The sequence below is a fragment of the Mus caroli genome, chromosome 17, assembly GCF_900094665.2.
Source record: "Mus caroli chromosome 17, CAROLI_EIJ_v1.1, whole genome shotgun sequence".
Lineage (NCBI taxonomy): Eukaryota > Metazoa > Chordata > Mammalia > Rodentia > Muridae > Mus > Mus caroli.
In genome coordinates, this window is record NC_034586.1 from 29,033,697 (window position 1) to 29,049,840 (window position 16,144).

The 16,144-nt window shown below is 40.4% G+C and overlaps 1 protein-coding gene across 1 annotated transcript; it reads left to right on the top strand.

Moving 5' to 3' along the window:
* Window positions 1-1,292: 1,292 nt before the first annotated feature.
* On the top strand, window positions 1,293-14,747 carry LOC110312368 (zinc finger protein 14-like). The gene is made up of 4 exons (XM_021185916.2): window positions 1,293-1,392; window positions 11,599-11,725; window positions 11,912-11,969; window positions 12,847-14,747. Exons 1-4 carry the CDS (start codon window positions 1,372-1,374, stop codon window positions 14,243-14,245), a joined length of 1,605 nt encoding a protein of 534 aa, XP_021041575.2. The 5' UTR covers window positions 1,293-1,371; the 3' UTR covers window positions 14,246-14,747.
* The last annotated feature ends 1,397 nt before the right edge of the window (window positions 14,748-16,144 follow it).

The following is a 16,144-nucleotide window of genomic DNA, read 5'->3' on the forward strand; positions in this document are numbered from 1 at the left end:
CTAAAAATTAAGTCATTTTATCCAGCTATACCCTTCTAGATGTACTCGAAGAGAGTAAATGCCACCACGTAACTAAGGTTCCTGCACACACATTTACTGCAGCATTGAGCATCCAAGTGATGGAGCCACCCAAGGAGCCTAGCAGTGGAGGAACAAATGGATAGAATATATGTGGTATTTATGAAAGTGAAGTATTATTCATCCACAAAGAATGTTGTTTGCAAAAAAAAAAAAAATGCATGAAACTGGAGATCATCATGTTAGGGAAATGAGCCAGGCTCAAAACAACAGATATTACATGTTTGCTTTTATATGATGAGCCTACGTAGGCAAAATGAAAGTAGAAGGATGTTTATTAAGGCAGAAGGATTTTTAAAAAGCCAATCAGAGTGAACATAATCAAAGTTATTTCACAGGAATTTAAAAAGAAATCAGTTTTGGTTTGCTATCATGACTTTTCCTAGCTTATTCTGATTGAAGAGCAAAGGATTTATTCAAAAGTGACGTTGTGACACTATTTGTATGTCGAAAAAAACAGGAAGAGCCCGCTGAGCACAAGAGGCTGTGAATGGGGCTGGAGAGTTGGTGAATAAGGGCGCTTGACAAACACCTAGGACTGGAGTTCAGATTCCAACACTCACGTTAGAGATCTCCTGCACATTTCTGAATCACTATCTATGAGGACGGCTCAAATAAGAGGATCGCTGTGGCTAGCTGGCTTCCATTATTAGCCAAGGAAACCTGAGCCCCAGGTAAAGTGATGAGTGAAACAAACAAACAAACCCTGCCTCAATGGAAAAGCGAGTGGACGTCTGACGTTTTCCGGCCTCAGTGAGCACTCGCGCACACACGGATTCATCCACGTAGACACATAAAATTAACAAATCTTTCAGAAGCCCTGGACCTGTGTGTGTGTAGACGGGGAGAATTCTCACTATATAGCACTGGCTGACTCGAAACTTAATAACGTAGACAAAGCTAACGTGGAACTGGTATTAAAAAAGGTGCACCACCACTCCCGGGCTGGAAGGTGTTCTGAAATGTGATAACCCTCCAGGATGAAATCAAATTTATTTCAGAGAAAAGGTATGAGCCTGGACCGGGCAGTTGTTGCAATCTGTACTTACAGATCCATTTCAGTGGTAAGCGTTGCTGGACCTGATAACTCAGTTCTAAGGAGTTGGGTCCGGAATAATTCACCAACCAGGGTGACTGTTACTCCCCTGAGCTATCCAATAAGAAGCACGGATAGTGGAGGGTGGCTCCCTTGCCGCCATATTTGAGTTCCGGGTAGCTGGAGGGAGGAGAGTTGTGCTTGAGCTTCCCGGGTGCCTGTTCTGCCGACTGCCGCTCAGTAGGGAGAACGCCTGGATGCATCAGAAGCAGGAAATGGTGAGTGTGCCCTGGACTCTTGGAAGGTGGGTGGAGGGTTCTGACACTGCCGCGGCTTTGCTGCAAGGTGGCGCCGGCTCCCCGACGTGTGCAGCAATTTGAGATGGACTTTGGCAGTGCCGTCAACGCGGGTGCATTTGAGTTGTATGCTCTGCTAGCAGAGTCTGGCTTCCAGTCCCGTCCTGTCCCTTCCCTGTGGAGCTGCTTCGTCCCTAGTTTCTAGTCCTCCCATGACGAGCCTGCGCCGCGAACCTGAGCCTCCGCTGACATTGCAGCTGCCAAGTTGGTGACGCCGCGTCCAGACTGCGGTGAAGGCACGTGGGTGGTGTGCACTGTTTTGCACTTTTTCCTTGTTCCCTGCTTTAGTTTTACACTACGGTCACCCTGAAGAGAGGTTCGTTCTTGTTCTCTCTCTCTCTCTCTCTCTCTCTCTCTCTCTCTCTCTCTCTCTCTCTCTCTCTCTCTCTCTCAGCTTCTTTTTTAAAGTACTAGGGATGGAACCTCAGGTCTCATGCTAGGCGAACCTGTAGACCTGTATCTCCATCCCTCATCCTGAGTTCACAGCTGGATTTGTTAGCTGCGATAGGCAAAATTTCCTAATTTGGAGAAGGGAGAGACATTTAAGTTTACCTAAAAATTTAATTTGTATGTACTGATCAATTAAGCTGATCGTTTCTGAAGTAAAGGTTAGATTTTGGAGAGCTTTTCCAAAGGAAAGTCTCGATAGCAGTGAAAAAGCCCAGGGCAGGGAGGGATTGTGTTGTTCTCCTGTCCGTTTATACGGGATTTCACTGTGTAGCGTTGGCTGGTCTGGAAAGAGTTATGTAGACCAAGCTAGTCTGGAACTCTAGATCCTCCACACTGCTACATGTGTTTCTGCTCATATGGGAGGGTATTCTGGGACTTGGAAGCCCAGGAACCATACATACAGCTCTGAAGGGAAAAGGTGTCCCAATGAGGGCATCCTCAATCACGGGAGCCCAGGAACCACTCAGCTCTGAGAGGAAGCCTCCTCAGTAGAGGTGCTACAGCCCCCAGAGGAGGGTATCCCCAGCTGAGCTGAGGAGTTCAGGAGCTGACAGGCTTCAGCCCTGCCCTTTCTCTTCTCTTCTTTGTTTCTTTTCTTCTTAGCTTCTTCTGATGAGAGCCACTCCAGGCAGTAGATCTTATAAAGGAGACTTATTGGAGAGACAAATGGAGAGGAATGGCTGCCCTCGGCTCCCAGAGCTGACTGACATCGGAGAATTGGGCAAAGGGCAGGACTTGGATAGAATTTCTTAGAGGGTGGAGCTTTTCAGGACAGAAATTTCCAGATTGAGGTGTGGTGTGAGTTCAAGTCCTGAGCTTGGGATTTCCTATTAAGGGATTGGTGGGTTTTTTCACCCTTTCCCCTGCAATGGGCCCATGGGTTAAGATGGGAAGGCCTTCCTGGCTTCAGGTTGCCTGGGCTGATGGGCCATCTTTGTGGAGCTGCTCCAAGAGGCTGGAGAGGAGGTGCTGCCACTGTGGACAGCTCCTGTGACAGCTCCAGGCTGAGAAGTTGTGGTGCGGCCATAGAGCCTCTATTTTGACAACTCCTGTGCTGGCCTCTTAACTGCAGCCTTAGGCAAGGTGGGAAAGAGGGGACTACACTGGGATTATAGGTGATTTCCGTACCCTCCCCCCACCCACTGTGTATAATTTTTTTGTTGTTTAGCTAGCCTTAGGGTACTTCTTCAAATTTAGAATGCATGGGAGAGATTTCTTCAATCCCATCCGAGTTTGAGACCGCTCTATCTCAGAGTTCAGTCCCCTAGGGCTATACAATGAGACCCTGTTACATATAACCAAAACAAACAAACAAACAACAACAAAAGCCAAACAGAACTCTTATCAGGATTATAGTTCCTGGGAAAATTTTTAATATTTTCACTTCCTTTCTAATTCAGGTAGTTGTTAGTTTTTCTAGAGAGTGTAATTTCTTTGTTGTTATTTTTTAGATTAAAAACATTTTTATGTATATAAATATGTTTGAATGTATGCTGCCTGTGTGGGGGTACCTGCTGAGAGCAGAAATGGGTGTGGATCCTTGGAACTGGAGTTATAGGCAGTTGTGGATAATGGGAACTGAACTTGGGTCCTCTGGAAGGACAGTATGTGCTCATAACTGCTAAGTCATCTTTCCAACCCTGGACAGTGTGAGTTTTGACCATTGAGAAAAATCTGGGTTGGTCAGTCTGAGAGAGAAAGACATCTTTGTTTTTTTTACCTGTTATTTCTTGTAGATGTGTTTAGATTGTTATTTTCTTGGTTTTATTTGGTATGTCATCTGTGCCTAGAAAATTGTCTATCTCTTATGTATTTCCAGGTTTTTGCAAATAGTTTTCAGAGATATTCTTCTGCGTTTTATTGGAACCTTTAGTAACCTCAAGTCATCTATCTTTTTATTAGTTTATACCCTTTCTTTTCGTTGATATTGCTAGGTGCTTGCAAATCATTTCTTTTTTCTTTTTCTATAAAGCAGCTGTCTGGTTTGCTATATTCTTTGCGTGACCATTTTATACTTTCTTTCCTGATTTTTTTGTTTTTGTTTTTTTCGAGACAGGGTTTCTCTGTATAGCCCTGGCTATCCTGGAACTCACTCTGTAGACCAGGCTGGCCTCGAACTCAGAAATCCACCTGCCTCTGCCTCCCAAGTGCTAGGATTAAAGGTGTGCGCCACCACCACCTGGCTCTTTCCTGATCTTTATTATTTCTTTTTGTTGTATGACTTTGGCTTTGGCTTATTCTCATTTTTCTAAGGCCATGTGCTTGCATCATTATGTTATTAAAACTCTCTTTCTCACAGTTATGACCTTTCTTCCTATATTGTAATAGGTATATATCCCAAAGATCACAGCAATTTTTGTGTTTATATTTATTCTAAGAATTTAAAATTTTACTTTTTTTTTAGTGACTTACTGGATATTCAAGATGTTGTTCATTTTCCATTTATTGATTTTTCTTAAGTTTTTCTTTATATTTTTAGTGTAACTTCTTTGATTTATTTAATAAGATATAATACATTATTTCTTTTTTTTGGGTATTCTAAAATGTGGTCTACTTTAGCGTGGGTTCTATGGACTTCTGAGAAGACTGTATTCTGTATCTCTTAGATGGTATGTTTTAGCTGTTGTTATATCCATTTAATCTGGGGTGTAGGTTAACTGCTATGTATATTTGTAAATTTTTAGTTGGATGCTCTAAGGATGAGAATAGACTCCTGAATTTTCTTCTTACTACTGTATGAAGACATAGCTGACCTAGATCCATTAGTATTTTTGAAATTGAAAGTTTATCAACAATTGTGTGTGTGTACATGTACATACGTACGTATGTATATCAGGTGTGTCTGGTGCCCTCAGAAGCCAGAGATGCCGTTGGATCTTCTGAAACTGAAGAACATACAGATGGTGGTTAGTTACCATGTGGGATGTGAGGTACTACAGCTAGATCCTCAGCAAGCAAGTGCTTTTAACACATGAACCATTTCTCCGGATCTTGGATCTACTTTCTTTTTCTCTCTTTTTTTTTTTTTTATTTTAAAGGGATTTATTTATTTATTATATGTAAGAACATTGTAGCTGTTTTCAGAAACACCAGAAGAGGACATCAGATCTCATTATGGATGGTCGTGAGCCACCATGTGGTGGCTGGGATTTGAACTCAGGACCTCGGGAAGAGCAGTCAGTGCTCTTAACTGCTGAGCCATCTCTCCAGCCCCTACATCTTTCTTTCTTTTCTTTTATCTTTTTTTATTAGATATTTTCTTTATTTACATTTCAAATGCTATCATGAAAGTTCCCTATACCCTTCCCCCGCCCTGCTCCCCTACCCACCCACTCCCACTTCTTGGCCCCAGCGTTCCCCTGTACTGGGGCATATAAAGTTTGCAAGACCAAGGGGCTTCTCTTCCAATGATGGCTGACTAGGCCATCTTCTGCTACATATGCAGCTAGAGACACAAGCTCTCGGGGTACTGGTTAGTTCGTATTGTTGTTCCACCTATAGGGTTGCAGACCCCTTCAGATCCTTGGGTGCTTTCTCTAGCTACTCCATTGGGGGCCCTGTGTTCCAGCCTATAGATGACTGTGAGCATCCAGTTCTGTATTTGCCAGGTACTGGCATAGCCTCGTATAAGACAGCTATATCAGGGTCCATTCAGCAAAATCTTGCTGGCATATGCAATAGTGTCTGTGTTTGATGGCTGATTATGGGATGGATCCCCAGGTAGGGTAGTCTCTGGGTGGTCCATCCTTTTGTCTTAGCTCCAAACTTTGTCTCTGTAACTCCTTTCATGGGTATTTTGTTCTCTATTCTAAGGAGGAATGAAGTATCCACACTTTGGTCTTTGTTCTTGATTTTCTTTTGTTTTGCAAATTGTATCTTGGGTATTCTAAGTTTCTAAGTCCCCTATCAGATTTAGGATTGGTAAAAAATCCTTTCCCAATCTGTTGGTGGCCTTTTTGTCTTATTGACAATATCTTTTGCCTTACAGAAGCTTTGCAATTTTGTGAGGTCCCATTTGTCAATTCTTGATATTACAGCACAAGCCATTGCTGTTCTGTTCAGGAATTTTTCCCCTATACCCATATCTTCGAGGCTTTCCCCTACTTTCTCCTCTATTAATTTCAGTGTCTTTGGTTTTATGTGGAGGTCTTTGATCCACTTAGACTTGAGCTTTGTACAAGGAGATAAGAATGGATCAATTCTCATTCTTCTACATCATGATAACCGCCAGTAGTGCCAGCACCATTTGTTGAAAATGCTGTCTTTTTTCCACTGGATGGTTTTAGCTCCCTTGTTAAAGATCAAGTGACCATAGGTGTGTGGATTCATTTCTGGGTCTTCAGTTTACCTGTCTGTCATTGTACCAGTACCATGCAGTTTTTATCACAATTGCTGTATAGTACAGCTTAATGTCAGGCATGGTGATTCCCCTAGAGGTTCTTTTATTGTTGAGAATAGTTTTTGCTATCCTAGGCAATTTGCAAATTGCCCTTTCTAGCTCAGTGAAGAACTGAGTTGGAATTTTGATGGGGATTGCATTGAATTTGTAGATTGCTTTCAGCAAGATAGCCATTTTTACTATATTAATCCTGCCAATCCATGAGCATGGGAGATCTTTCTATCTTCTGAGATCTTCAATTTCTTTCTTCAGAGACTTGAAGTTCTTATCATACAGATCTTTCACTTCTTTAGTTAGAGTCACACCAAGGTATTTTATATTATTTGTGACTATTGTGAAGGGTGCTGTTTCCCTAATTTCTTGCTCTTCCCATTTATCCTTTGTGTAGAGAAAGGCCATTGATTTGTTTGAGTTAATTTTATATCCAGCTACAGCACTGAAGCTGTTATCAGGTTTAGGAGTTCTCTGGTGGAATTTTTGGGGTCACTTATATATACTTCATATCATCTGCAAAAAGTGATATTTTGACTTCTTCCTTTCCAACTTGTATCCCCTTGATCTCCTTTTGTTGTTGAATTGCTCTGGCTAGGACTTCACGTACTATATTGAAATGGTAGGGAGAAAGTGGACAGCCTTGTCTAGTCCCTGATTTTAGTGGGATTGCTTCAAGTTTCTCTCCATTTAGTTTGATGTTGGCTACTGGTTTGCTGTATATTGCTTTTATTATGTTTAGGTATGGGCCTTGAATTCCTGATCTTTCCAAGACTTTTATCAATGAAGGGGTGTTGGATTTTGTCAAATGCTTTCTTAGCACAGGATCTACTTTCTAATCCAATTAGCCAGTCTGCATGTGTTTATTAGAGAAGTGAGTCACATTTAAGGTCATTACTGAGAGGTTTACTAACTCCTGTCTTTTTTTTTTTTTTTTTTTTTTTTTTTTTTTTTTTTTTTTCGAAACAGGGATGTGCAACTTTGACTGTCCTAGAATTTGGTCTGCAGACCAGGCTGGCTTTGAACATACAGACCGACCTCTGCCTCCTGTATGCTGGGCTTAAAGGCATGTGCCACCACTACCCGGCAAGTCCTGTGACTTTTATTGGTTATTTTTCTGTTTGGTTGGATTATTGTTTGTTTGTTTGTTTTTCTCTATTGGCCTTGAAGGTTTGCCTCTTAGTTTTCCCCTCCTCTTCTCCAGTGTTTCACTACATAGGTCTGGCTGTCCAGACCTCAGAACTCAGTATGTCCTCAAATTCACAGAGACCTTCCTTCCTGTGCTTTCCAAGTGCTGGCATTAAAGGCATGCACTACTATGCCTGGCTTAATTTTTTTTTAAATAAGCTTTATTATAAAAAACAATAAGTAAATAAATAAAATACATGCAAACAAATTAAAATATCACATGCCAAAATTAACCAGACCCACAGTCATACAACTTAATGAACATATGTACAGTTAGGATCGGCATTTGGATGGAAGTTGTGGGACTTCACATTACAATGTACATTTTCATATGCACTCATTCACCACCAAACCCAAAAGTCCATGGCAGAATCAGAATTAATTAGAAACACATTTAGGGCCGGGCAGTGGTGGCGCACACCTTCAATCCCAGCACTTGAGAGGCAGAGGCAGGTGGATTTCTGAGTTTGAGGCCAGCCTGGTCTACAGAGTGAGTTCCAGGATAGCCAGGGCTACACAGAGAAACCCTGTCTCGAAAAACCAAAAGAAATAAAAAGAAAGACACTTAGGGTTTTGTCGTCATGCACACCTGTCTAGTGCCTGCACTCAGACCTTCCTCATTCCATTCACTTGGCCTTTCTTGTTCTCTTTTCTGTGTGTTATGCCGTACCCATGGGAACATTTGTTTACACAGAAACATGTTACTGGCTGCTCCAGTGTGGCCCCTCAGCATGTACTTTCCTGGGTGGGGGTTTGCCTTTCTTGGTGAGTCAGTGTCTTCCTCTTAAAGCTTATACTATTACTTCATTACTTTGGGTTTTTGACATCTGAACTGTGTGTTCCGGAGTTGCTCTGTTTGGAGTTTTAAGTACCTTTGTGTTTGGATGTGTCTTGATTTGAAATAGTTTCTGCTCTAATTTCATTGACTAGATTCACTTGGCCTTTATTTTTTAATCTCCTCTCTTCCCCCTACCTCATGGAATTTTAGTGTTGAGCCATTTCTTCAGCTCCCCACGCCTTTGCTTTTGTTTGGTTTTTTAATTTAGGTTTTGACCCCTTGTCCAGTCCCAGGGCTCTTGGTTGTTGTGGTGATGTTAAGTTTTTGGTTTGTCTACTGATCATTTGTTTGTAGTGTTTTATTGATTGCAAGCTCCATCTAGTATTTCTTCTGCTGATCTAGAGTGTTGTGTAGGCTGTCTGTTGTGTTCTTTGATTCATTGAGTTTTTCATTTTATGTTATTTCTTCTTCACAAAAATATTAAATATCTGAACCTTGCAAGGAGTAAAAGTGAAAGGATAAGTTCCAAGTGACTTAAACCAGAGAGCAAATAGCCACAGCTGTACCTTTACCCTGGAAAAGATGTTCAAGAGAAGAAGAGCAAGTATCAGAGAGGAGATGAAATTTTAATTATTTGTGCTATAAAAGCTGGGTATTTATGAAAAGAATAGTGACTGTTACTGATTGTCAGTGTAATAATCAGCCTAACATGAAGCAACCGGAGTCATTGAAAGTAAGAGAGTGAACATAGCAGACAAAGGCATAGCATGATTTTTCAGAATAGGACTCCAGCATGAACTCACTAATGGAGTTTATCAAATGAAAAAACTTCTGCTTAGCAATGGAAATGAATGAAGAGACAATTTGTAGAGTAGGAACAAACAGGCTATGTGACATCTGACAGGCAGTAATATCTTGATTATTCACTTAAAGAACTTAGTGGAGGAAGTATGCAACTGAACTCTGCATAAACAGGTAAATGAAATAAATACACTTTTCAATTTCAGTAACCAATAAAAGTATGAAAATCTAGTCAGGATCTTTAATTATTGTGAAAATCCTAAAACCACATTGAGAATTAGCCTCAACCTTTTCATGGTATAGGTCATCAAGGAAACAGATGTAAACACATATTTTAAAAAAATTTTTACACATGGCTGATGTAATGTGAATTCATCTAGCAATATGGAATTTCATCAAAGAAGTAAAATTATAGTTAGCTGATGATCTAGCTATATGATTAGGAAATATAAAGGAAATGTTCACATGGGCATACAATAAAAATATCTTCATATCCAAATTTATGACCTCAGAGTTTAGAATAGCAAAAAAAAAAAAAAAAAAAAAAAAAGCCAAATACTACTCAGAAAATAATTTACTTGGATTTTTTTTTTAATTGTGTTCTAAGTTCTTTTCACATACCACCATTACTCTCACTTCTTTCCCTTCTGAAACATTTATTCCTAAAAGGCCCCTCTCTTTGTGCCCTACTGAATTTAAGTAGCATTGCTTGAATGAACCTGGGTATATTTTTATATTTTGTTTTTGAGATAGGCTCTCACTGTATAGCTCTAGTAGGCCTGGAACTTGAGAGTTTTGCCTGCCTTTGCTTCCATCTTTTGGGATTAAATGTGTATGCCACCCTACCCAGCTGTTGGTCAGCTGTTGATTTGTTTTTACTGGTGTGTAGGGAACCATAGCTCTGGACAAAATGATTCCTTCCTGTTAGTGTTAGCAGCCACTAACAGTCAGTATCCTCAGAAAGGGGAATCACCGCAGGAAGGGGTGATGGGCACTATCCTGTGCCCGTTACCACAGCCTCTGTGAATTAAGGTATATTGCCTATATTATGTCCAGAAGACCACATTTCACACCTCTCCTCGATGACCCATTTAGGCCTAAGCACTCACCAATCACTTGATCTCAGAACATTGACGAGTTCTGTAGTCTCTGCATTAACTATTAACTACTGCAAATACATGTCCCCTCACCAAGACTGAAAGCAGTGCATATCTGTGGACATGCTTATAAATATTTAGAGAACCGTTTTGAAAGCATGTCGGTTTAGAAAAACAAAACTAATTAGTACCCCCTTTGGGCCTGTCACCTCCCTAAGCAATGGTTTAGAGTAACAGCCACGTGTTCGTTCCTGTGGAGAATCCCTGAAATCCAATCAGAAAGCAGTAGTTTCCGTTGCTGTGATAAAACACCATTATCCAAAGCAACATGGGGAGGCGATGGTTTATTTTTCTCACACTTCCAGTTGGTCATTGAGGGAAGTCAGGGCAACAGCCTGGAGGCGTGAACTGAAGCAGAGGCTGTGGAGGAATGCTCCTTACTGCTTTGTTCTCTGGCTTGCTTATCCTGCTTTCTTATACCGTCCTGGACCACCTGCCTACAGTAGCACTACCCGTGCTGAGCTGGGCCCTCCCACATCAATCATCATTCAATCATCATACAGGGTTGCCCACAGGCCAGTCTGGTAGAGGCATTTTCTCGTTTGAATTCCCCTCATCCCAAATGACCCTGTAGCTTTTATGAAGTCAATATAAAACTAGCAAGCACCTCAGTTACCGTGTTACCACTGCACTTTTGGCACATGTTGCCTGGCAGGTTGGTATTATATTGATGTGATTTCTCCCTCAGCATAGAGGAAGCTTCTATCTATTTCAGCTTGATTTTTTTTCCCCCAGTCTTGGTTTTTGACTCTTACATTGCTTCCCCACTACTGCAGAATAGCAGAGTAGCCATATCATACAACAGCCTAACCGGATATCAGTGAGTGAAGTGATACATTATGATGTATATGCTTATTAATTTGCATATATAAATGTGTTATACACGAACACACATATAAATACTATGGTGAATTGTACTATAAAGAAGAAAGGTGCTGGGCCTGGGGAGATAGCTCAAAGGTTAAGAGCGCCTCTTCTAGAGGACTTAAGCTTGGTTTCCAGAACACATGCCCTGTAGCTCACAGCCTTCTGTAACTCCAGCTCAGGGAAGGACACACGTGTAGAATACTAACACATACATACCTCACTAAGGAAATGTATCATGTTATTTTTAGTGAAATGTGTTGAACCCCAGCATCATCTTTATAACTATGCTAGAATAAGGAAGGATAAGAAGTGTATATTATACACACTGCATGTGGAAAACACACTGAAAAGTAGAAGGGAAAAGGTGGAAGTAGAGGGGGCCAGGCAGACGTACAGAGACTATTTGAAGAGTAAAGCATAGCGTAAACTATGCACGAGACTGTAGATCTCTTGTATTTCCCACTATTCTTCCTGTAAATGTATGTGGATTCTTTCAGGAGCCAGTGACCTTTGAGGATGTGGCTGTGAACTTCACTCTAGGAGAGTGGACTATGTTGGATTCCAGTCAAAAGAAGCTCTACAGAGACGTGATGAAGGAGACCTTTTTGAACCTGATCTCTATAGGTAACAACAAAACTGCTAAGATTCCTTTACTTTGATGGCAACAGTTGTTTCTTACTCATCTGTGTGGTTGCAGGATTTTAAAAAGCGAAAGAACAATGTTGTCGAATGTTACATGCTTGGTCATATTATAACAGGAAAATGTGATTTTGAATAAGCTTTGAATAATTTCTTTGGGTTTGCTTTTAGGGAAAACAGAAGAAGAAGAGACTGAAGAAGAGTACCAAAATCCTAAGGGAAGCCTGAGGTAAATTACCCTCTGGAAAAGATTTGGACCAAGTACTTGGTGGTGATAGGAAATCTGAGCATCTTTGGTAAATACATTGAGCTTGAGCACTTAGAACAATTGAGAGAGCCTAGCAGCATAAAGCTGTATAACATTTTCCTGTGATTCATTTTACAACTTCCCTTTGCACAACATTTCAAAATATTAATCATGTTATACTTAGGCTTGAATACTTAGGGTGTGTGTCAAATAAAGTGAATTTGGGACTTAGATTGAGACTCAACTGTGCTAAATCACTTAAACAGTTATTCATTTATTTCAAATTCCATAATGAAAGCTATATTGCATTATAAATGTTCAATTGTTATCTGTGGCTTGGTAGCATATATAATTAATGTTTGCGAAATGCCTGAAAGTATTATAGAACTTATTTGATAGTACACCATCCTCAGGATCTCTAGTTAGATGTTCAGGCATTTAACGTGAATAATGATTCTCTTTTTTACACATTTATTTGTGTCCGTGTGCATTGGTACATGAATGTACATAGTGGTACAGTTGTGGAGGTCAGAGCATAACCCTCTGGAGTGGGTTCTCACCGTCCATGCAGATCTTAGGAACCACCTGTTCTCAGACTTCCCAGCACGCCCCTTTATCTACTGGGCCATCTTACCTCCCCAAAGTTTATACAGTCTTATGAAAATTAAGTCAATACTCTTATTTCTTAACTTGGGGAAAGAGTCTTTCTGTATGGTACAGTTGGGCCTCAAACAGGCATTTACTTCTCCTGCCTCTTACTACCTCTTCAATAACACAATCATGAGCCACAGCACACAGCCTGCAGTACTTCCTTTGACTAACCAAAAAACTATAGTATTACTCTTTTCATTTTTTGCAGAACCCTGATGGTTGAGAGACTCTGTAAATATGATTATGGTAATCCATATGGAGAAACTCACCAACAGAGTCCAGAGCATGTTGTGAATGAAAAAATGCCTCCAGCCATAACTGAATGTGAAAGAGACATCTGTACGCATTTACCCTCAGACATGCGCTTTAAAGGTCAAACTGGAGAGAAATCATGCCAGTATCAGGAACATACAGAGAAGGCTTTGAAACATAAGAACTGTTGGAAGGACTTCACTTATTCTGAGTTGCTTTGGATGCATAAAAGCCCTCCCATGAGACAGAAGCCCTATGAAAATAAGCAAGGTACTGAAGCCTCTAGGAGTTTCACTACCGATCATGATTATGAGGGAACTTACACTGAAGAGAAATCTTATATTTGTAAACAGTGTGGGAAAGCATGGAGTGATTCCTGTAGCCTTCTCTGGCATGAAAGAAGTCACGTTCAAGAGAAACGTCACACATGTAAGCAATGTGGGAAAGCATTTAGTCGTCCCTCACAGCTTCACAAACATGAAAGGATTCACACTGGTGAGAAACCTTATGTGTGTACACATTGTGGGAAAGCCTTCATTGATCGCAGAACCTGTCACAACCATGAAAGGACTCACACTGGAGTGAAACCCTTTGCCTGTAAGCAATGTGGGAAAGCATTTCTTCGTTCCTGCCAACTTCTCATCCACGAAAGAATCCATACAGGAGAGCGACCTTTTGTATGTAAGCATTGCGGGAAAGCTTTCACCTACTCCAGTGCTTGCTATTATCATGAAAGAATCCACACTGGAGAGAAACCCTGTGTCTGCAAGCAGTGTGGGAAAGCATTCAAATGTTCTGCGTACCTTCACATACATGAACGATCTCACAGTGGAGAAAAACCCTATGTGTGTAAGCATTGTGGCAAAGCCTTTGCTTATGCCACTGGGTGTCACAAACATGAGAGAATTCACACAGGAGAGAAACCGTATATGTGTGTGCAGTGTGGGAAACTATTCACTTTCCCCAGATCCCTTCACATACACGAGCGATCTCATAGCGGAGAAAAGCCTTATGTGTGTAAGCAGTGTGGGAAAGCCTTCACTCAGGGAACTTCTTTGCGAAGACATGAACGAATTCACACTGGAGAAAAACCTTATGTATGTAAGCAGTGTGGGAAAGCCTTCATCCAACGTGATGATTGCTACAGTCATGAACGAACTCACACAGGAGAGAAACCATTCATGTGTGTTCAATGTGGGAAAACATTCACTTTTTCCAAATCTCTTCAAATACATGAAAAAAATCACACTGGAGAGAAACCCTATATATGTAAGCAGTGTGGGAAAGCCTTCACCTGTTCCACATACCTTCTCAGACATGAACGAACTCACAGTGAGAGGAAGCTCAGTGGGTAATATTTCTCGCACTGTAAATCATGGTAATGTCTGATGTCAACTTTTATTTTGAGGTATGAAGGAAAATGGAGAGCCACTGTAAGATTATGAGAAGTGCAGAAGGATAATTTGGGTCTCCATGCTTTCTGTAAGATGGCAACCTGTACACCAGGTTCTGCTGCCGCGTGTCTGTTGTTCCAGTAATGAAAAAGTAAAAGTTATGCAGTTACAATATTCAGCGAAGCCTGTGCTGTTTACTGGGTTTGAACACAGCTTGGGAGGTTTATCCACCAATCTCAACTAAATGAAATTGTCTGTAAATATAAAAAAGTTGCATTTTTACCAATAAGATAAAATTTATGACAGTATCTCATGTGGTTGAGTCCTATGAAAGAAATATGAAGATATTGAAGGTTAATTTGTGTTGACTATTTCTGAAAATAAACTGTGAAAGTGATACAGTAAGTTCTGAGTATTTTTTAAAAACTTGATTATTTAAATAAAGTGTGTTTTATTTTGCTGAGTTTATAAGGTCAGCGTCTCACAACAGAACATATGTCTACCAAAGTAACTCACCAAAAAAACCTAAAACATTTGTCTAATTCACAATACTGCCTGTGCTTTCACAGAAATTTCCTCTATGACATGAAATTAGTAATAAACATTTGGAAAAATTAAACTGTAATAAATTCCTTGTGTGAAAAGTTGGCTGGCATAGTCTGCCTGTGTAGAAATCTTACATGTCCCTAAGCCAGGCCCAGTATACAGCTTAGTGCCATTTGCTATCACTCTGTCCTATGCTGGGATTGATTTTACTTATCAATTGAACAAGCATTCTGAAACTCAATGAGCAAAGCATTTGATTTTGTGTATGGGTGTATTGTCCACAGGTGTGTCTATGTACCGTGTTTGTGTGGGGTGTCTGAGGATTCCAGAAGAACATGTTGGGTTCCTTTAGAACTAGGGTTGTAGATGGTTATGAGCTGTCATATAGGTGCAGGGAATCTTATTTAACCCCAGTTTTCAGCCAGGGTCTTTGATGATTGAGCCATTGCTCCAGTCCCAAGCATTGTATTTTCAAATGTTTTGTTGCTCCCTTTGAGGAGGAAGTACTGGAAGTTGAAGTTGTTAAATGTGCTTGAAGTAAGACAAGTTAATAACAGCATGAGCATTATTGTTATAGCTAGCCTATTCTCAAACAACGCATCCTAACTTTTCATCATCATTCTTATTTTACTTTTGAAAATATGGTTGGCAAGTAACTTTGGCATGATTTTGTTCATCAGTGATCCCCTGTTTTGCATAGAATGCTGAAGCAGAATAGCTTGAGCCCACAGTTGAAGACCAACAAGACACCAAAAGACCATCTACAGGAAATGTATAAAGAAACTATCTGTACTGAGGTACTGTAAGTCTAAGGTCAATAATCTTTCATGTCACTGGAAATGCAGAAGCGCATTCATGTCAGTTGCTTAGAATCTCTATCTCCTCCATGACTGTTTAGTGACAAGTATGTTTGTGTTTCTCACAGCACCAGTGTTTGAATATTGCTGGAGAGATGGCTTAGCAAAGGGCCAGAGACAAGTTCCCAACTCCCTATCAGTCTATTCACAACTGCATGTAACTGCAGTGTTGTATATATGGCACCCCTTTCTTACCTCCTTGGGCATCTACATTAATTGCACATATCCAGATTCACATAATCTAAAATATGTGTGTGTGTATATATATATACATAATGCATATGATATATAATATAGTTTATAATATAAAATATATATTTACTTGTATATTTATATGTATAGTGAAGCATGCATTAGATGGTACTTTTCAAACATCCTGCACATGCCAGCATAGTACATGAGGAACACTCAGAATTAAGCATGCAAAACTGAAGGATTCTTTGCACTGACTATACTG

Excerpts from the sequence above, each read along its gene's own strand:
- LOC110312368 (XM_021185916.2), top strand. The coding sequence starts at position 1,372 with ATGCATCAGAAGCAGGAAATG. Across the intron at positions 1,393-11,598 it reads TGCATCAGAAGCAGGAAATG|GAGCCAGTGACCTTTGAGGA; the intron begins GTGAGTGTGCCC and ends GGATTCTTTCAG. Across the intron at positions 11,726-11,911 it reads TTTGAACCTGATCTCTATAG|GGAAAACAGAAGAAGAAGAG; the intron begins GTAACAACAAAA and ends GTTTGCTTTTAG.